The sequence below is a fragment of the Heloderma suspectum genome, chromosome 11, assembly GCF_057233095.1.
Source record: "Heloderma suspectum isolate Gila_16-S chromosome 11, 16-S_ref, whole genome shotgun sequence".
Taxonomy (NCBI): Eukaryota; Metazoa; Chordata; class Lepidosauria; order Squamata; family Helodermatidae; genus Heloderma; species Heloderma suspectum.
The window spans coordinates 24,439,183-24,461,763 of record NC_139468.1 but is presented as its reverse complement, the minus strand read 5'-3'; the positions used below and the strand labels follow the sequence as shown (position 1 = coordinate 24,461,763).

The 22,581-nt window shown below is 46.1% G+C and overlaps 1 protein-coding gene across 5 annotated transcripts in view; it reads right to left on the bottom strand.

Moving 5' to 3' along the window:
• Positions 1 to 15,805, bottom strand: part of SH3GL3 (SH3 domain containing GRB2 like 3, endophilin A3) — a 48,653-nt gene extending 32,848 nt beyond the window's left edge. For all 5 annotated transcript variants that reach the window (XM_084817228.1, XM_084817231.1, XM_084817229.1 and 2 more), the window contains exon 1: positions 15,592 to 15,805. Coding sequence is in view for 1 of the 5 variants with exons in the window: in XM_084817227.1 (XP_084673353.1) it covers positions 15,592 to 15,636 (45 nt within the window). In the remaining 4 variants the exon portion in view is untranslated. The remainder of the gene's footprint in view (positions 1 to 15,591) is intronic.
• Between the last annotated feature and the right edge of the window lie 6,776 nt (positions 15,806 to 22,581).

Genomic DNA, 22,581 nt, shown 5'->3' with positions numbered 1-22,581 from the left:
GCACCTTGGCAGCTGACTGAGCAGGCACATGGGTCACCTAGTCATTCTTCCCCACTATGATAAGATGGGTTGCATTTCCTCTGAAGTTAGTCCTTATTTTTAAATTTTCACATATATCTATAAATTAGCATATGCAAATTGTATGCAAATGCACTTTCTGTGTTGCGCTCTTTTTGGAGGATGCATTTCTTCTTTTGGGAGTGATGTGTAAGTGGCCACCTGATTGCTCACCAAGGTGGTAAACCAGCATCTGGGCTATGCCACTGCCAAAAGCAAGTGAGGGCTGATGCAATAGCACACACCTCCATACTGAAAAAAAGAAGGTCCCTGGCATTAAAGTTAATGTGTCAGGAAGAAAGGAAGATTTAGAACAGTGGTAGGCAGGTTATGGCCCTCCAGATGTTTTGGCCTATAATTCCCATAATTTATTTATTTATTTTATTATTTATTTACAATATTTATATACCGCCCCATATCTAAAACAGGTTTTGGAGTGGTGAACACAAAAGATACAACAGTTAGAGAATAAAAAAAGATTAAAACACCATATTAAAATTATGCTTTAAAAAAACAGAATGCCAATAAAAACTGTGAGTGGTCAATTAAGGAATGCCTCCTGGAACAATGCTGTTTTCAGGAGGCACTGGAAACAACACAGTGTTGGTAATGACCTCCAGGGGCAGGGAGTTCCAAAAAAGGGGGCCACCGCACTGAAGGCTCTTCTCCTGGTGGACTCTAACCAGGTCATAGGTCCATGTGGAACCACCAGGAGCAAGCCCTCCGATGACCTCAGTGACCGAGCAGGTAGGTAAGGGAGAAGGCGCTCTCTCAGATATCCTGGTCCCAAGTTGTTTAGGGCTTTGTACACTAGTACTAAAACATTAAACCTGGCCCTATAGCGGATAGGCAGCCAGTGCAGTTCCCTCAGCAATGGAGTTACATGCAAAGGAGTTACATAAAGGAGTTACCACTGTCTATGATGGCTAGGGCAGATGGGAGTTGGAGGACAAAACATCTGGAGAAGAACTTCTGGTAATTTTCTACACACGGGGATGTGTGTTGGGATGGGGGGGGTGCATTCCATCACATGAGCCCTCGGGGAGTGGTACAGTCCAGACACAAGTTTACAACCAGCCCTCATTGTTAAGCTAGGAAGCATATAAATGCTGAAATTAAAAACAAATACTCACAACCCCCACACTTCCCTGTATTTTGCCTGCCTCTTTTAAAAATGTTCCTTTCCCCTTTGCCAAGCTATAAAAATAGAGCTACTCGAAGCCGCGGCTGCTGTTAGAGCCGCTTGCCGTGGGTGTTTACTGACCTGCCTTCGTGGCATTCTACCAAACAAGGAGCCAGGGTTACATTTGCTTATAATTCCTCTACCTTGAGATGGGGAAAGGAAAGGAAAGGAAAGGAAAGGAAAGGAAAGGAAAGGAAAGGAAAGGAAAGGAAAGGAAAGGAAAGGAAAGGAAGGCATCACACAAGTAACTCTTGCAAAAAGGTTGCAAGAAAAGATGCTTGACGTTCCTTTGAGAGGAAGATAATAAAAGAAGGGAAGAAGCAAGACTTAGAAGGATATGTTCTTACTCTCTTGTTTTCAAGGCAAAAGCTTGCAATAAATCTTACTTTCTGCACTGGGAGCTTTAAGTTCTGTTGTAGCAAGCGATCCATTCTGTGTCACTGTGACCTTGCTGCCCTGTCATGGTTAAAATATTTTCCCTCAGTGCCATTGATATATGAACGGGAGACCTCAACGGACTAACCCCACTTTCTGCGTGCTGACTATATAAACAACTGGCATTTTAATATAATTTTGCAATACTGTTTGTTCAAGAAAAAGATGGCTTTTTTCCATAAGGCAATTGTGCTACAAAGCACAGAAGCTTTGCTGTGTGTATGGTTTTGTGACAAGCACTGCAGGAACTTACTGGATGAGAAGTGCAACGCTGCTTTCTCCCTGCCTTCCTTCCAATGCTGCTCTAGAAGACTTCTGAAACTGTTTTAAAAGGATCGATGCATATCCACATAACACATGGAGCCCTTTGACAACAACAGAAATAGTGCAAACTACTCTCATTTTCCTTACATAATTATTAAAAAGCAAACAAAGATCTTATATCTTTTGAAAGGGTCTCCCTTGGAGGCCCTGCTTGAGGTGCCTTCATCCCTGGCCACGAAGCAGACAACCATGAATGGCAGGGTCTTCTTGGTGGTGGCACCGCAGCTCTGGAATACCTTCCTGGAGGAGATCTGGCTGGCTCCCTCATTAAGGTCAATTCAGTGCCAGCTCCAGGTTTTTGAGGGCCCTTTGGCAAGACACCCTCAATGAACCCCCTCCTTCAGTGAGTCTACCTTCTCACCACCATTGTCACCAGTTGCTATTGCTTCTTCTCCTGTTTCACATCGTTGCTATCACCTGTTTGCTTGACAGGCAGAAAGCCAGTGAGCCAGCAAGCAGGGGCTGGAGTTCTCCTAACCATCACCACCACCACCATCTGGGCCAGAGGAAGGGGCAGGTGAACAATCAGGTTGCAGTGATGAAGAGGAGGAGCAAGTTCAGGGGGCTCTTGTCAGTGGGCCCCTGCTGGAGTGTGGCCCCTCAGCAGGTGCCCAACCATGCCTACCCTTGATGTCTGCCCTAGGTCCAATGATCCGGTTTAAGGGCAGGGGCCCATTGAGTGGGTCCCAATAATGAAACAGATACTCAATTTGGAGAGGGTTTCTGTGGCCACATCCATGCATCTGGGACATCTAAACCTGATCCTAGTAGTTTCTGGAACACCTACAGAAAAGTGATTCCCATGCAGCAAGGCTCATCTTCAAAAGGGCCCTTACGTTACTTGCATTTCTGCAGCCAACACAGAGCCTGGGTCTTGCTTAACTGTATTTCGCTACCAGGACAGTAAGAAGCAAGACTACAGATGAGAGAGGGAGACACACAAAGGATCCTTTTGTCTACAAGTGAATCAAGAAAGATTTTGTGACTATAAAATGATTAAGCACTTTCCCTGGAGAGAGTCAGCTTCCACCAGGCAGTGCCACGTCACACCACTGCTGTGCGTCTTTCGTAAAACTTGTCTGCTGAAGCCATTCTTCTCACACAACAAAAAAGGACTTTGTACTCCAGAATCTTCAAGTCGCCCCTGACAAATCCTTACTGTGTCGCCTCGATGGCCCACTCGCTGATTTACCATTCAACGATATGCGAAATGGCATATCGTACAAGCAGAAAAACGCCTAACCTTTCAAGGAGTCATCAGTCTGTCGTTTCTAACAAAGAGAATCGATATTAACAGAAGTTCAGACTCAGGCATGGTCTGAAGGCCTGTAAAAGAGCTACCTCGCTGAAGCTAATCAGGTCTGGGTCTGGTCAGTGTCTGGATGGGTGGCCATCTACCTGAGAACCCCATATGTATGTCACCTTGAGTTCCATGATGGTAGGCTAAAAGTGTATGAATTTTACCCTGCCTTAGGGAGCACCTTCTCCCCTACATTCCAGTCTGCCACCTAAGGTACCTTGAGGTCTATCTGCTCTGGCTGCCTAATGTGAGATTGGCAGCCACACGCAAGAGGACCTTTTCCTTTGCCACTCCTCAATTGTGGAACAACCTGCCAGTTGAAATGCGCCCGCTGACCTCCTTGAAGGTTTTTAAGCAGGCATTAAAGATGCTATTATTCCAACCGGCCTTCCCTTTTTAGAACTCTTGTTCCTTTTGCTGACTTTTATATACTGTTTTAAGCAGTGTTGTTTTAAGTTGTGTTTTACTGTTGGATTTTAAAAAAAATGTTTTTAATTCAAAGATGTTTTTAGTTATGTTTGCATATATTGTCCATATGTTTTTTATGTAAATGGTTCTTAAACTTCGTATACTGTATTTTAATGTTTCAACTTTTGTAAATCGCCCAGAGAGTGTTGGCTATATAAATGAGAGAATAGGGTGAACTTAAAATCATTACAAAGAGTCAGCACTGTTAATGAAATGGTAACTGAAGAGGGCATTTTTATTGGATCAAGGAACCATGGTGGACAGTCAACTGGGTTTGGGCTGAATTCAAAAGCACAGATTGCCCCCTTATGTCTGGAAATTGGTATTTCAGAGCTCATGTCCAGGGCCTGGCCTTACTCCCTGCTTTGGGAGTAAGGGTGCGTGTAGACCAGATCTTTTTCAAGAGATTTAGAGGCAGTATTTACATATAAACTTTCACTATTATTTATTATTTAAGAAGATTGATGCCCTGTCTTTCAATCAAATTATTCTCAAGGTGGCTTACAAGCAACAGGCAATAATGTAAACAAAACAAAACACAAAACAACAGCCTTGAGTATGGGTTGTCGTTGAATGTAAAGCCCTGGAAGAGAACCCATTGTTGTTGGGTTGCAAACTGGGTTGTTCTTGGTTAACAAGCCATAGTTAAAGCATAGTGCAGGGTTCATACATAGTAATAATCCACAATTCAACAACAACCCATGATTCAATGACAACCCATACTCAAACTGTACTCAACCCATATTCATGGTTGTCATTATGTGCAAACCAGGTCATATACACACCACTCAGCAGCCGTAGTCCTCTGGCCGATGGATGAGGTCAGAGTGCGCTTCCCTTCAGCTCTTAAGGACCAGAGCAACTGGCAATTGGAGGTAAGAGTCCTTTCTAGTAGAAAGTGTATGGGGGGGTGCAGGGGGAGATAAAGCAAACACAGTGCAGGATGGGGCCACGCTGGTCTTCCCCTTGCCATATGTTCTTCCTCGGAAGCAGGAGGTGCAATCTTCTGGAGGCTCTTGATCCCCTGGCCAGTGGTGGAGGTCAAAGTGTACCTCCCTTTAGATCCCCAATCCAAGGGGAATGATGATATACACACATTCATCCCCACCCCCACCAATTTCCTGCTATGTTTTCTTGACATTGACAATTTGCATAAAGCAGTAAGCGTGACTCACTCCAGTCTGGGCCTTATTAAGAGACCACTGTTATTAAAATACAAAAACTTAGATTTTGGACCCTGTAAGTTCAAGTAATATATGATGGATCGTCGATATAATTCTTAATGAGGTTATGGAGCCCAAAAATATTAAGACAGTTTTGGACAGGGCCAGGTGCATGCAAGATGGCCTTTTAAAAATACCTGGGAACTTGCACATTGGCTCTCTTAACGTCTTTACAACTGGGCTGCATTATTCATGAAAGGCCATGGCGCATTTGCTGGCCAAAAGATTCTTGTTGATTGGGGAACTCTGACAGCTAATTGGAAGCCAAATTCAAAAATGAACTCTGAGCTTAACCTGCAGCTTGACAGATCCATAAATAAAATGGTATAGAAGCAGACATCTATAAACTTGGCCTACTATTTTTTTTAAACAAAGTGACATGCTTCCAAACTAAAAAAACTAGTTATCTGGAGGGAGGAAAAAATCAGTTGTAGAAAACAAAGAAAGAAAGAAAGAAAGAAAGAAAGAAAGAAAGAAAGAAAGAAAGAAAAGCCAAGGGTGAAAAATTAAAGTGCTGTATGGTGTTTGGAGACTCGTTCCTTCCCCAGATGGAAGCTCCAGGTATAAATAACTAGGAATCAAGGAATTTCCATTGTTTTATTTTAGAAAACCAGGATTTAGGTTTTGTTAAGGTTGGCTACTGGTATAATAATGGCTGGACTGCAAACTGGGTTGGTCTCCCAGTTGATCTCAGCAGGAAGCTTAGTAGAGGATGTAGAGGAGGATTTGCCTCAGAGAATGGCAACAAGGAAGAAGGCCTTTTCAGTGTTGCCCTCCCCCCCTTTATGGATTGCTCTCCACAACAAGGCTCGCCTGGCGCCAACACTGTCATCTTTTTGGCACCAGGTTAAGCCATTCCTCTATGCCTCTATGCCCAGGCATCTGATGGGCTGTTTAATGCATCAGTCGAGTTGTTTATGGCTGTCACTGATGTTTTACTTGTTTTGTGAGGTGGTTGTATTTCCAAGGGCATGGTCTGAAGGCACATGAAGCAGCCACCTTGCTGAAGCTAAGCAGGTTGGGGTCTGTTCAGTGCTTGGAGGGGAGACCACCTAGGAACCACATGTAGCCACCTTGAGTTCCATGATGGAAAAAGGCAGGATATAAATGTAATAAAATAAATAAATTGTATTTTGTGGTTGATTGTTTTAGCTGTTTTGAATTTTGCATGTTTTAATTCTGTTGTAAGTTGTCTTGAGTCTTTGTTTTCGAGGAAATGTCTAAAAAATCCAAATAATAATAATAATAATTTATTTGCCCAGACATTTTAATTGATTGCACACCTTCTGCTGGTTGTATGATTTTATGGTTTGCTGCCTCTCAGATTATTGTTATGATGGTTAATTTTGTTTTTATGGTATCGTACTTGTAATTTTGAATCTTTATGCCTCTACACTGCTCTGGACTCCACTTTAGATGAAGGACAGCCTAAAATTTTTAATAAGTAAAAAGCACTACTACTAGCCAACAGCAGTAGACATGTCTGAAGAGATGGCTTTATAAGACTTTGCAGCAACATGTGCAGAAAACTTTCCCACCCCTGCATAGGTAGTGATTTAAAAACAACAACAATAACTCAATGACTATGTAGACCTCAACAACCTGTATAATGTATATCAAATGGTGGATTATGGTGTTACCTATGGTCTGAACAAGTACTTTCTGATCATTTTAAAACACATTTTCTACTGTAAAATCTTACCCAAGAATAGTCCTCTCTTCTTCAGAATGCAAGAAACATCAGTGAAAGATTTACAGTACTTTTATGTTTAAAATCTAGTACCATTTCATTATGCTAGAATTGCTGTAGGCTAGCATTCCCCAACCTGGTGCTCTCCAGACATTTTGGACTACAACCCCCTGACCACTGACAATGTTGGCTGGGGCTGATGGGAGTTGTAGTCCAAAACATCTGGAGGGCACCAGATTGGGGAAGACTGTTGTAATTGAGAGAGAACTTACAAAGTCATGCAATCAAAGCATCATGCACAGGGAGCAGGGGGTGATGGGGACACACCATGGAGGTCCTTCTTGATTTGATCTGGGCAATTTTCTTCCCCAGAAATTGCTCATAGCTAACCTGATAGTGCTGCATGTCTTTTCAGGAAATAATACTTCCATGTGTTCAAAGTTGCTCACCGAAGTTCTGTGGTAAGCAACATGGAAGCTATCCAGAGTTGATTTTTGCAACTTGTGTACAGATCTTTACATACACGGATGAATTCTTTGGCGATCCACCTACCACCAGCCCCAACAGCTGCTTTCCTAGAGCTCACAGATGGCAAATGTTTACACTGCATCCATCCTGTGAACTAGCAGGGGGTCAACACTTTTCTAATGGTTTCCACAGAAGATGCTGTCCCAGTGCGTGGGCCTTTCCAGGAGGAGGCTTAAACATCACAGTTTAATCGCCCTGATTTAATTGGCACACTGTCATTGGGGGTGTTCAAATCACTAGCAAAAGCAACACTTCAAAAATCCAGATTATAGCCTTTTATGCTGCACAGAGTCGGTTTAGCTGCAAGAAGATATTGATCCATGTTTATTTCAATGAATAGTCCAGAGATGACAGTTTATTAAGCACCCTTGAAAACTCACTGCACACCACCACACCAACTTTTTGCAAACACGACATTTTTTCAAGTTTTGCACTCGTCTGCCCTAATCCAGCAAAAGAAATGTGAATATGGAAGAGATTCTTCTCCACATATTTTTTTTTCTTGCTGGATTTGGAACTGGATACTGTAACAAAGATGCACATCTGGGATAGGCATTCAGACAGACGGTATCCAATGCAGCGCCTGTTTGCATCACATATTGGAGGGCGAACCACACTTTTGAAGTGGCTGGCAGGGAAAGCACTGTCTTATACATGTCGGAAGAAATGCTAGTTTGATGCCTATGGCTTCTCAGTAGATTCTGATGAATTATCAGTGGGTAAAACAGGGTGAAGGCCCCAGCAGTGCTAGGGTTTCATTTAGCCCAGGGATGCATTACCTCAGGCCAAGAGCCAAATCTAGGCTACTTAGGGTCCCAATCCAGCACTCTGGAGTGTCATGCCCCCTTCCCCCACCACCAATCATTTGGTGGTTTCCCAGCTTTTGTGGAGTTTCCCCCATTCGAGAAGACTGGAATGCCTCTTCTAAGGCTTTATTCCTGGCAGGAAGAGCTTTAAGCTAAAATATTTTTGCCCTGCCCGTTTGGCCCAGCCAGCCATCAGAATACAGCCCACAAGAGCTTCTCTGGAATGGAATTTGGCCCTCAGGCTGAAAGAAGTTCAACACCCCTGATTTAGACGAAGATAAATAACCAGAGCTGTGCGCAAATGGCCTCTTGAAATTCTCCACCTAACTTGTGGGCAGTGAAATTTGGGAGACAATTTCTCCACATTTCTCCAGGGGGTGGAGAAATTCTCAACAGTTTCTCCCAGGCAGGGCTCCCATTGGCAGAGCTTGTAGCATAGCTGCTTTCTTTTTTCCTAAGGGGTTTGGAGGTCTTTGTCCGGCAACAGCATCAACTTGCCTGGCAGGCCGGCCCCCAGTTTGCATCCACTGCCATGCAGGTGCGGGCAGTGTTGTGTCCAGCTCCAGCGATGAGGTGGAATTAGTGCTCTGCCAAAATCTGTTCTCCAACTTCCCGAAAGTTTTCTCTCCCCATGAAAGAGGCTTCCATTGTTCTGCCTCATTCAGGATGCTTTATAATGTATTTTTGTGGTGTTTTTGAGCTCACCTAATCACAGCGAGCCTCCCAGGCTGCCTGCACGTCCTGATCTGAAAAAGCCCCATGGGAGCAATTACCTCATGGTGCCTTAGACTGGGCTTTATTTGAAGTGTAGGAAGCTGAGGAGGCTGCAGGCAGCCAGAGAGATGATTCTGCAATGAAAAATAGGACACTTGTGCTCACTCCTCGGCCACCTCCTAAGGGAAGGTAAGCCCAAGAAACTCAAGCCCAACCCATGAGAATTTTGGAGAAATTTCTTCACCATTGAATTTCTTTTCAAAAGCAATTTCTCTTATATCAAATTGAATGAGAATGGTACCAAAAAAAAAACGTGGGAGAGATTTTCGGCACAGCACCAGAAATAACACTGCTATCCTTGCTTGCGAGTAGGAGGCCATCTTCCTTCTGAAGCAGCCTTCTCTTAATGCAAGCTGAACAAAAAAAATGAAAGCCAACCTGCGTGACAGGTAGTGGGTATAATGATGAAGTATTGATCAAAAGGAAAACTTCATGTAGCATTTTTAATGTAGAACAAGTGATATTAATAATTACTAGGAAAAGCTATTTTGCCCTCAGGGCACAGAATATATGGGAACTGACAGGGACGTTCTGCCCTGAGAATCTCTACCCAACCCATCAAAATTTCTGATGATGCTGTGAGATGTGATTATTTTTCACCACGCAGGCATGATTTGAAAACACACTGAGACTTCTTAACCACAGTCACCAGTCTGGGTACATTAAATTCTTCCTAAATTGCATTTTGCTGCTTCCTAATTTAATTTTACTGTAACATTTTAAGCCACATGTAAGCACACACAGCCCAAGATCATCTTGTACAATGCTAGAATAATGGAGCAAAGGGAAGGCATTCCTTGAGGCAGGCCTGCGCAACTGGCAATCCAGCAAACCCAACACAGACAACCAACCACTAAGTAACCGCAACCACAAATCATGGTGGGCAATTTACAGCCCGACTAATTTCATGCAGGTGGGGAGAGACTGGAGGGAGAGGAAGATGTTGGGAGAGGAAAACATGTTGGGGACAGGAGCCAAAACAGTTATCCATGCTTTGGTTACGTCATGGTTAGACTACTGCAACGCACTCTGTGCAGGGCTACTCTTGAAGAGTGTCCAGAAGCCTCAAGTGGTGCAAAATGCAGCAGCTAGGCTGCTAACCAAGTGCATGGTATTGGAATCATAGTACACCCTTTATACATATTTAAATTACCTAAAGAAATATACTGGGCAGGAGGCCTGGACCACCAGCCAGGTAACAGTCCAACAGGAACCGGAAAGCAAGAGGAGGTACTCAGCCAAGGGTCCTGAAGTAGCAAGAGAGTGGTCCAACAGGTACAGGGTAGCAGGAGCTAGGCTTCAAGGCTAGACGAGGGAAGTCCCAAACAGGGCCGTTGCACCAGCAACTTCTAGAACGGTACTGAAATGTTTTACGGAGCTGGCTCCACCTCTTCTGTGATCTCAAGCACGTGCCAGTCCTGGCTTTCTCCTCCCCAGAAGTGCGGATGGAGGCCTTGGGCAGCCAAAGAGGCAGTGCGTCACCAGTTCTGCCCCAGGTCAAGGCATACAATAACCCTGACTAACCAAGGCCTGTCAAGTTATGTTGGCATCTGAGGCGGAACATCCCACAAACACTTCTCCCCCTCCCTGGCAGATGATGAAGATGAAGATAACAACAACAACAACAACTAACAATTTGCTTCCCTTTCATGACACTCGATATCAGGTGCCTGAGGCAGCCACCTCACACTGTCTAATGGCTGGGTCGGCCATGAGTCCCTTGATGTTACAGCCTCCTTGAGTGGGGTGTCTGGGGGAACAAACTCCTGCTGTTCCTCAGGGGCTCAACATAAGAAGTGTTAACTTCCCATGGTCCCTGTCTGTGCTCTGGCCTGTGTAAATTCTTGTTCTTCCTCTTCAGAGATGGTCTCGCCAGGTTTGAGGACAAGTGGGTCCTGTCAACCAATCAACTAGGCACTGTAGCCCTAATTATTTTAAGCCATTTTGAAGGGCCAAAGGGCAAGAAAGAAATGAACAACAACAACGTACATTCCCTATTTGAAGAAGAAACATGTCAACAGTTCCACTGAACTAGCTCCTTGCATGAACCTCAGCACCACACCAGACCCTGATCAAAAGGTATAGCGGCAAAATCCCTATTTCCATCCAGAAGCTTTGGGTTACAGCAGCTAAACAGCATATGCTGTTTTCATAACCTTCCATAATATAAATGCTTAGTTAGCAATATTTTCGAGTCTGTGCATTCATTTAATTGCACGCAAATGCTTTTATGCTGTTATTTCCTCGCCTTGGGGTTCTGCATGGCTTTGAAGATTCTCGTTTCTTAATCATACCTCCTAGCACGAGCACTATTCCCTTCAGATTTCTCTCACCCAACCCTGGGAACTGAGCCAGCTTCTGTAATCTTTCCTCACACTCTTTTTGGAAAGAATTAAATCCCTTCTCTTTCCTCCTCACACTCCTTTTTCTGCCTAGCACCCTCCCTGTCAACCATCACCTTGACTTAGATATCAGTTCCTTACAAAACAGAGGCAAGGCAGGCATGTCATTCTTGTTGAGGTTCTTCAACAATTAAGTCCCCTCAGGCCATATCCTCATTATGTTTCACAGCAGTTCATCTTGTCACTACTACAAAGGCACACTCTTCCAACAATTTTCTGTACCTGAGGTTTAACACAGGGCCTGGTCTGCCTATGCAGCAAAAACAAGGTGGCAGAGAGGACCGTACCACATTAGAGTGCAGGGAGAAGCGACCACTTTGGAATGCTCTCCCAAGTAAACAAACGCTCTTCCTGCATGTCAAAAATTACCAGGGAGACAGTTTCTAGCCTTGCCAATTGTGTTTGTTCTTTATCATCCGAGGTTTTTAAAGACAAGGAGTCAATCAAATCTGTGATTCCCCCATACACAAACACCTGCAGCCTGCTACGGTATAGTCCATTGTTCTGTGTGGTTTACCACCTTGTACTTGTGTAATGAGTCTGTGTGTTCATGCCCCTTGTGGCGAGACAATCAGGGTTTCAGACATGGCCAGCATCAAGGGTATGGTTGGGCACCTGCTGAGGACCCACACCCCAGCAGGGGCCCACTGACATGAGCCGCCTGGACTTGTTCTTCCTCCTCAATGTTGTAGCCTTCTCTGGCCCAGACAAGGGTGGTGTGAGAAAGAGGAGCATTAAATGCCACTGCCAACTTGCTCACTGGCTCTCTGCCTGTCAAGAAACAAGTGGTAGCAATGACGAGAAAGCGGAGGAAAAGTAATAGCAACTGCTGATAATGGAGGCAAGAAGGCAGACTCACTGAGCGAGGGGGCCCACTGAGGGTACCTTACCCAAGGGCCCTCACAAATCTGGAGCCAGCTCTGGTTTTAGAGTGGAGGAAGGGGCAATATTATCATTTCAGGTACTGGCACATTTCCATTTCCCAAGCAGCTCATTAATTCACCCTCCTGACGTAACCAATTTATCCACGAATCCAGATCAGGCTTCTGCCTTTGCCTGGGCAATAGCCAAACTCTGGCTTCCGTTATCCCAAGATGTCGTACTGGCCACCAATTTGGATGGCTTTAAAACGGGATGGGACAAATTCGTGGAAGAGAAAACTATCAATGGCTACTCATCCTGATGGCTCTATGCTACCTCCAGGATCAGAGGCAGTAGGCCTATGTACCCCCGTTGCTGGGGAACCTGGGCAGGAGGGTGCTGTCACACTCATGCCCTGCTTGTGGGTTCCTGGTCAACAGCTGGTTGGCCACTGTGTGAACAGAATGCTGGACTAGGTGGACCCTTGGTCTGATCCAGCAGGGCTCTTCTTCTTATGTTCTTAGTGGGGCTCCGTAGACTTGCTCTCGGCCTGTCAGTCTACCTGTTCCCCTTCTATCTTCCTAAAAGCCTGCCCCCTTTTTCCAGCCACTCCTTCAGACAAATTTCTCTGTTTGTATCCTGGCCTTCAGTTAAGTCTGCCTCCTGCGGATTTGACCTTCCTTTCGAATTGAACCCCCAATTTCAATCCCAATTCTGTCCAGACTCACACTTGAGCTCCCCACTACATGCCTGGCTATCTACTGCTTGGCACTGAAACTAATCAGCTGCGAACCACAGAAGATGTTTAAGCCAGTGGAGGCTGGTGGCTCTGATGTCAGTGGGATAGTGAATCCGCTCCGGGTTTCAGTCAGAACTCTACAGGAGCTTTCCAAGGTGCTCCACACTTTGGAGAGCTCCTTTAGACTGGTTCTGTCTGAAACCTGGCGCAAATTCACCGCCCCACTGACATAGAAGCCACCAGCCTCCACTGGTTTTAACACTTGCAAGATGTATTTACAGCTTCACTGTACATTCAATTATCTGTAGTGCTTGCGTTGTGGTTACCTCTAACTTGCGGAATAATGCCTCTTTTGTTCTCTGCATCAGAAATGAGGAACAAGCAGCTGCCTCATTCAGATTGCATAATTTACTGGTGGAGTAAGCAGTATTTTTCTAAAGAGGAGCCCAGCAAGTCTAAACAACTTACATCTGGTGGTTTGGGGGGCAAGCATGCCCCACTATTTGCTCAAGGAAGCTGAACACTATTTGTTTAATTTAAAAGATTGTATATACCGCCCTTCATCATAGATGCCATAGATTAAATTACAATACACTGTTGATGGCAATAAAAGCACAATACAAATCCCCATGAAGTTGGGTAATCTTGGTCCAGGCACTATCTCCCAACCTATCCTACCTCACAGGGTTGTTGTGAGGATAAAATGGGGAGCGGGGGAAGAACCATGTATGCCATTTTGAACTCCTTGGAAGAAAGTTGGCATATACATTTAATAAATGAATAGGCGGCCACCCAGGTGGCAATTTACAAGCCCAGTTTGATCAGCACTCTTACACTCTGACAGAATGCTTTGAAACAATTTAAGTTACAGAACACAGAGATATATTACCTCTGTTCCAAACGGTAACAAATAGATGCCAGTTCCAAAGCCATCTGCTCCCTCTACAGAAAGCATTCTCTCTCTTAGGAGAATAGAGTCATGATACAAACAAATTAATCCAAGGACAGCATTCGGGGCAGGGCGGGGCAGGGGGAGGAAACTAGTCTTCGAAGAAAGACGGGGCAATTTCTCTGGGAAAGCATAAACACCAGGGGAGAGAGATCACCGACTTCCCACGCAGAATAAGAGGACAATGTGCGAAGAGGAAATTATGCAATGAAAAAGGTAAGAGGGGCAGATAAAGTCTCTAGAGGAATATGACTGAATTTGCTTATTGGATAACAGAGGCTAATGAGCTCTGTTGGGAAACTGAAGGTTCAGCGGCACAGCATAGCTCTGCGTGCAGAAGGTCTCATGTTTGGTCCCCAGCATCTCTTGGTAGGGCTAGGAAGGAAGCCTGGCTGAAACCCTGGAGAGCAGCTGCTGTCACTCAGTGTCGACAATACTGGGCAAGATGCACCAAGGGTCTGAGTCAGTCTAAGGCAGCTTCCTACGTTCCTATGAAACAGGGAATCTCTCCAAGATAGAAATCAATCCACAACAAATCAGGAACATAATACACCCCCATGCCAAACTCTGGAAAAAACAGACATTGCAGAAACTCCCACAAGCCAATCCACATGCTGGAGAAATGGCCATCTAGCGTTCTACATCATCTGTATGATGGGCGCTGGGCAAATCTTCCACGGTGTCCCTTGTTCTCTACGCTTTAGCCTGGGTAGGCCCATCAAAGGGGCGGGGGGGGGGCACACATTTGTATGCAAAATTGTATACGAATACACAAGAGCAACGGAGACCTGCAAATTCAAGGAGATGAGAAATAACCTCCGTCTTGTACGGGGGAGAGTCATCTTCAGCATGGAAGAGGCTACATTGGCAAAATCCCTTCCGAAGGAAGTATTCAGAAGATATAGGCTGCGGTCGGTCCTATGCACGCACTTGCCCATGAGAAAGTCACATCACATACCATGGGAATCACTTCAGAGTAAACACACTTTGTTGTTGTTCAGTCGTTCAGTTGTGTCCGACTCTTCGTGACCCCGTGGACCACAGCACGCCAGGCCCTCCTGTCCTGCGCTCTCTCCCGGAGCGTGCTCAAGTTCATATTCATTGCATCCGTGATGCTATCTAGCCATCTCATCCTCTGCCGTCCCCTTCTCCTTTGGCCTTCAGTCTTTCCCAGCATCAGGGTCTTTTCCAGGGAGTTTTCTCTTCGCATTAGGTGGCCAAACTGCCTCCATGAAGACAACACGGAATTCCCTGAGAGGAGCTTCCAGAGATGTCAACTGGACAGAGCAGAGGAGTTGGATGCTATCTCATGGAAAGCAGCAAGAGGTTCACCCAAACGGACACCTGGGAATCCCTTCTGCCACTGCTACATTTTAAGGCATACTTAAAGGAGCATTAAGCACACGCCTAAAACACCCCCCCCCCCAGCTGTGTAAACGTGACAGGCGTTTGCAAATACACATTTGCAAATGTGTACAGGGACACGAGTCTGAAACTGTGAGCGGCTGGAGCGCGCCCTCGAGCGTACACGGACTTGCAAACCCAGGTTTGCTTCCGAATAACGTGTGAAAGATGGTCACGGTTAACCCTTCAACCCCCCCGCCCCTCGAGGCGGGGAAAGGAGGGAGGCACGGGTCTTTTTCAGCCAGGCGAACTCGGCAGGAAAACCCAGCGAGCCGTCGATTCCCAGCCGAGGAATCTAGCGGGATCAAGGTCCCAGGGATCCTCAAGCGAGGCAGGGTGGTACCCACGAATCACCCCCTTATGCATACTCCTGCAAAGGAACGCAGAGATGCGATCCCTCCAGAGTCTACGCGGAAAGATTGCAGATTTATACAGAAAACAGCCTTACCTGGCTGGCCTTATGGAACTGCTTCTTCAGCCCCGCCACCGACATGCTCCCTCCGCCCGGGGCTCAGCAACGCTCCTCTCCGAAGTCTCCGGCCAAAAGGAACAACCGGCGCTTCCCGGGCCGGTGCCCAGGCCCGCTGAGCTCGCGGGGCCCCTCGGAGCGCGCTGCCAAGGGAGCCAGCCGCCCGCTCAGCCCCGCCGGCACCCGAGAGGGCAGAGGGAGCAGCGTCGCATTCCAAACATGCTCCACGCCCGCCGGCCCATTGGCCAGCCGCGCCGCCTATGCAAACGAGGGGCAGCTCGCCTCGCCATTGGTCGAGAAGGGGAAGCGGTGCAAAACGAGAGAGCTCGGGGACGCCCACGTTCCGTTATCGCTTGGAGACGGCGCGGGGGAAAGGAGCACGTCGGAAGAGGGAGGCGGGGAGACGCGGGTACGCGAAAGGCTCCTCCTCGCTTTACTCCGGCGCAAAGGCAGGAGGCTGGCTCTGTTCTTGACCATACCGGGAGCGGGGGGAGCCATTCCAATACTTTCTCCCCGGAAGTCATCACCGTTGAAGATCTCAGATTGTTGGAGGGCGCTGGGGCAGCCAAAGAGAAGGAAGCCTCAGTTACAACTCAGAAATTTGAAAGTCTCGTCCAAGGGCTTGTTTCACACGCTACATGGCAATAAACCCGGGTTTGTCTACACGTGTTTGATCAAGACGGTGTCACAGCAAGCCTTGGCTTTCTCAGGGTTGTATCATTCGTGTCATCACCCGTTTCCAATGTCTGTTCGTCACATTTTCAGGGTGCACAAAAATTGGCCATTCTGCACCCGCTTAATCCTGGCCACGATCTTGCAAACGCCACCTTGTACCTCGAAGACGTGAGTTGTGGTGGCTGTTTCTTGCACTTATTTATTTTTATCCTAATAGATCTATACTCCACCATTCTAATTCCTTGTCCAAGGCAGCTCCCATTTAAAAACGAGTTTAAACCATACAGTTGAAACCATATAAAGGAATTAGAATGGAATTCAGTACCACAAGATGGCCACCAACTTGGATGGCTTTAAAAGAGGGTTAGACAAATTCCTGGAGGAGAAGTCTATCAATGGCTACTAGTCTTGATGGCTATGTGCTACCTCCAGTACCAGAGGCAGTGAGCCTATGCCAGTTGATGGGGAACACGGGCGGGAGGGTGCTGTTGCGTTCGTGTCTTACTAGTGGTTTCCTGACGTGACCAATTTATCCACGAATCCAGCTCAGGCTTCTGCCTTTGCCTGGGCAGTAGCCAAACTCTGGCTTTCATTACCCCAAGATGTCATGCTGGCCACCAATTTGGATGGCTTTAAAACAGGATGGGACAAATTCATGGTAGAGAAGGCTATCAATGGCTACTCATCCTGATGGCTCTATGCTACCTCCAGGATCAGAGGCAGTAGGCCTATGTGCCCCCGTTGCTGGGGAACCTGGGCAGGAGGGTGCTGTCGCACTCATGCTTGTGGGTTCCTGGTCGACAGCTGGTTGGCCACCGTGTAAACGTAATGCTGGACTGGATGGACCCTTGGTCTGATCCAGCAGGGCTCTTCTTAAGTTCTTCAAGCCACAAGCAATGGCAACAATAAAACCAGCAGCAATAAAAATCTAGTGGGGACATGTAAAAATGTGTATAATGTCTGACATAAAGAAACTGGTCAATTGTTTGTCAGCTTATCCTGAGGGAGTGGGGAGGGCAGCATCAATATTCCATGCATACACAGAAGAAAGCCCCACTACATTCAGTTGAATTGATTCCCTAGTACTGCACATCGTGTGTTGGCTAAAGAGCTGGATTTGGATGAGGAAAACTGTGCAGACTTGGATAAGCGGCAATCTCACAGCCAAGCCTACCTTACAAGGCTGTTATGAGGCTAAAATGCTGCTTTGATCTCATCAGAGAAAGGGTGGGAAACAACAGCTGTAACAAATAATCACCATGGCTGCAAATGTCTACCTGTTTTTGGTAACAGATGAAAATGGCTGTCTACTCCCATCTAGTGGCTGAACCTCAAGAGTCGAAAATCTGCCTAGCAGCTCAGAGATTGCCTATGATTTAAGCCATTGGTTTTCAAACTCTCTCCCTTCAAGGAACCTGGCTTTCCACATAGAATCATAGAATCACAGGGTTGGAAGGGGCCTACAAGACCATTGAGCAGGGGGTTGGACTCGATGGCCTTGTAGGCCCCATCCAACCTTATGATTCAATGATTTATGACATCAGAACACAGGACGGACAAAGTTATCATCGAGTGTAAGGCCAGTGTGGTGTAGAGGTGAGAGTATTGGACTGGGAGCCAGGAGACCCGGGTTCTAGTCCCCACTCAGCCATGGAAGCTCACTGGGTGACTTTGGGCCAGTCACAGACTCCCAGCCCAATCTACCTCACTGGGTTGTTGTTGTGAGGATAAAATGGAGAGGAGGTTTATGTAAGCTGCCTTGGGTCCCTTGGAGGAAAAAAGGCAGGATATAAATGCAATCAATCAATCAATCAATCAATCAGGCTATCCCTGGCTACTAATGATGATGGATATATATTACCTCCAGTATCAGCAGCAATAGGGCCATGCACACGAGTTGTTGGGGAACACGAGCAGCAGGGTGCTATTGCGCTCAGGTTTTACAGGGTTGTCTGCTTGCATTTTGTATGTGCAAATTTGTGTACCTTTTTGTTCTCATTTGGGCAAGCTTATCTCCAACGGCTTCCTTAACACTCCTTGTTCAACATGCTAGTGATATTTGGGATTTTGTATTACCTTCCCTAGCTGACAATCTAGCTGAGCTTCTGATATTGTGGTTTTGAATAACCCCCAAGCATTCTGCAGACATTTGACCCCCTTGGCTTTCCTTTTCCATTTTTTTAACCAGTTGCCTCATTTTAGAAAAGTTCCCTCTGTCAAATCTGACTGTGTTGGACTTCTTTGGCAATTTCCCACTAACATAAAAGTTAAATTTGATACCACTGTGGTCCTGGTTTCCAGTTGGTTCAACAACACTCACAAGTTGGACTAGGTCCTGGGCAGCGCATAGGATTAGGTCCAGGGTCACTTTCCCTCCAGTCAGTTTTGTGAACAACTGTTTTAGGATACTGTCATTTAGGGCCCAATCCTATGCATGTTTAGACAGAAAAAAGGTCCTACTAGTCCCAGCATTCCCAAGGCAGCATGGCTGGGTGGGGAATGCTGGGAATTGTAGGACTTTTTCTGTCTAAATATGCATAGGAGTACACTTTAAAAAGGTCTTCAGGCATCAAAAAGACCATAAGATAGGCAGCAGGCAAGTTTCTGTGCCAAAGGCACTCCAGAGATGGGGTACCACCACTGAAAAGGCCCTCACCTCATTTGCTGGAGGCACCTGGAGGAGGTGCCTCCACCTCAGACAATGACTTTCGGGTCCAGATAGGTAGATATGGGAAGAGATGCTCCTTCAGATAATCTGGCCCCAAGCCATTTAGGTCTATAAAGGTTAAAACCTGCGCTTTGAATGGGACATGGACTCCAGGCAGTGCAGATGGAGAAGTATTGGCATCGGCTAGTCCCAGTTAGCAGTCTAGCCACCCTATTTTGGACTAACTGAAGTTTCCAGAGTGTTTTCAAAGGCAGCCGTATGTATAATGCATTGTGATAATCCAAACAGTAGGTTACCAGAGCATGAATAACTGTTCCAAGGCTATCCCGGTCCAGCTAGGCTTGTAGTTACTGTATCAGCCTGAACTGATAAAAGGCGCTCCGAGCCATGGAGGTCACTTGTGCCTCTAATGACAATGATGGATCTAAGAGGCCGGGTCTCCATATCTGGGATGGCTTGAAGTTCCTGCCTCCTGGCAGTAAGGCAACAAACAAACAAACAATACACCTTTTATGCCTCTGCTTTGAAGCTGAAAGCTGAGCAGGCATATCCCACCTGAGCAATTCTTAGTGTGGTGTAAATTAAGCTGGTGGGCAAATTAATCATATTTATTTATTTTCTATCCTGCCTTTCCACCAAAAAATAAATAGTTCCCAAGGTGGCTACCAATAAAATCCAGCTGAACGAACAGCATAAAAACAAATACATTACAAAGACTAGTAAAAACACAACAATGAAAGAAAGAAATAGCATCACCCAATTAAGGGCACAATCCTATGGCCGCTAGTCAGTGGCTAGCCGGCCATAGGATACGTCGGTTCCCTGAGAACCAAGCTCCACCCCCTCCTGTGCTGCCTTGTAGGCAGCATGGAACGGCCCCACGCTCAGAAGAGGAGTGCGGAGCGGCAAAAATGGGGTGTTCCTGGGGGCGTGCCAGGGCGGGGAAGTCGGAAATGCCGGTATGACACATCCTATGTGTCATCCGGCTGGCGCTTCCTGCGCTCTGAGGTCCCACGACTAGACAGCTGAAATCGGCTGTCTAGCCACAACAGCTGGGTGGGCGAGTGAGGAGGAGATCCACTCCTCACCACTCCTCCTGCCCTGCTCTGGATAGGTGGTTGCTCCCAGGCTCAGAGGCAACCGTTGACCCAGATAGGATTGCTCCCTAAACCCCCCTTCAGCAATAGACCAGCTTATATGCCAAAAGCCTGCCTGAATAAAAATGTCTTTGCCTGCCAGAAGAAAGACAGCAGAGATGGGGCCAATCTAGCCGCCCTCGGCAGGGGCTTCCAGAGCATGGGAGCAACCACCGAGAAGACCCTTACTTCTCACTTTACATATGGTGCTTATGGTAAAATTTATCTTAAAAAAAATATGGCAGTCACTAGAAAAAAACATGTTTTACTCAATATGTTAAACAAGACAACAGTCAGATGAAGGCCTGAGGCTATCTTACCTTTCTCATTTGTTTGAGAGACAACTGCCAGCCAAGACCACCTTCTTCATTTTAATTCCACACAATACTCCAGAACAATGTGGGAAATTAAAATGGCCACCCACCACCACTGCTGCCTCCAGGTAAACCCACAGCGGGGGTCCCATTGCAGAGCATTGGGGCCCTGGCAGTTGCCCAAAGCTGCCAGGTGGTGGCACTAGGCTTGCTGCCTGCCCTCTTTTCGCGGATAGAGTTGCCTGCCTGTCTTGTTGTTTAAGGGGGCCACTGTGCCTTTAATACTTATGTGACATGGATTTTTGCCAGATATCCAGAAGCAGTGTGATATGGAAAGTTTTGCTTGTTGAATTTCTGCTGGCGAGATTTGGTCAATTTATTTATTAATTAGATATCTATCTAATTTATTCATTTATTACATTTCTATACTGCCTAGACTAGTAGTCAAAAGTGACAGGATTCTGCTTGAAAAATGTTGTCAGCTTTGCTTCTTAACTGTTACTACTATAACGACGATTAACAAATAGTTCCTCACTGTGGGATGAGGGAGGTAGCACCATCTCACCTACTTAACTGATTTTAGTTTTTCAATTTCTGTTGTTTTTAAATATGTTACTGTATTTTACATCTTTGCACCACTGCTAGGTTTTATTTTGGGTTTTTTTATTTCGGTTTTATACTGCAGTTTTAAACTTGGAGGGAGCAATCCTATGGCTGCTAGACAGCGGCTAGATGGCCATAGGATATCTGGTTTTCCAGGAACCGACCTCGGAGCCCCCGCTCCAAGGTCGGTTCCCAGGGAACTGACCTCCTCCCACTTCCGCGCTGCCTCAGAGGCAGCACAGAACGACCCTGTGCTCCGCACTCGCAGAGTGGCCGAAAAGGGGTGTTCTGGGGGGCGTTCCAGGGCGAGGAGGGCGGATATGCCTACATGACACATCCAGTATGCCATACAGCAGCCTCCTCCCCTGCACAGCCCTCTCGTGGCTAGACAGCCGCAATCGGAGGTCTAGCCAAAAATGCAGGGCAGGAGAAGCGTGGAGGGAACGATCCCCTCCATGCTTCTCCTGCATTGGATAGGTGGTTGCCTCCGAGTTCAGAGGCGGCCGTCTATCTGATTAGGATTGCGCCCTTAAACTATGTTTTATCATGTTCTATTTTATGGTTTTAATTGCTATGAACTGTCCAGAGAGCTTCAGAGATTGGGTGGTATAGAAAAATAAATTTAAAAAATGGATTAGATTGTTCTGTTCATAACAATTTAGTTTCAGTAGAAAGTAGAATTACGAAATGCAAAATTCCTTTTTATTTATGCCCCACCTTTCTTCCAAGAAGCTCAAGGCAGTGTATGTGATCCTTCCTGCATTTTATCCTCACGATAATCCTGTGAGACAGATTAAGCTGAGAGACTGTGGCTGGCCCAAGATCACCCAGTGAGCTTTATGGCTGAGTGGGGATTTGAACATGGATCTCCTCCGTTCTAGTCTGACACTCCAACCACTACACTGCCATAATTCTGTGTAGTGCCTTTAACAGCTGCTAGATCTGCAAAAATAGACAGCAAACAGGGATGGGGCATGTGTGGCCCATCAGCTGTTGTTGGACTACAAATCCCATCACCCCTCACTTTGGGCTATGCTGGCTAGGGCTGCAGTCCAATAACGTCTGGAGGGCCATGCATTCCCCCACCACTCCAGTAAAGCTTTTAATGGCATGGAAAGAAGTATCATCACCGGCAGATCAAGCAGGTGATAAAGACATAGGAGCAGATCCCAGTGAAACATTTGGCCACCCTAGCAAAAAAGTTAAATGGAGATATTTCAATGAAACATGTATAGAATTACAGTGGATTTGCATGTAAAACTTGTATTCTTTTGTTTCCTGGATTTGACATCCTTGTATGGAGATGAAGAGACAAATTAATTTTCGTGGCCCTTAAGTCCCATCTGTAATAAGAATGCAACCATAGTCCAACACTCAACACACGTGCACGGGTTACTCCCTCCCTTGCTTCTGAAGGCAAATCGAATCACATCATCGCCATCTACTGTAAAACCTTTGTGCATCTTCCATGGCGTTTTTGAAAATTCCTGTCTCTCATTTTAACAAGTGTTTTATGGCGGAGATGCTGTTTTGCTTTCAGTGAAACCCAAGAGGCCTTTTGGGAACTGCCTAG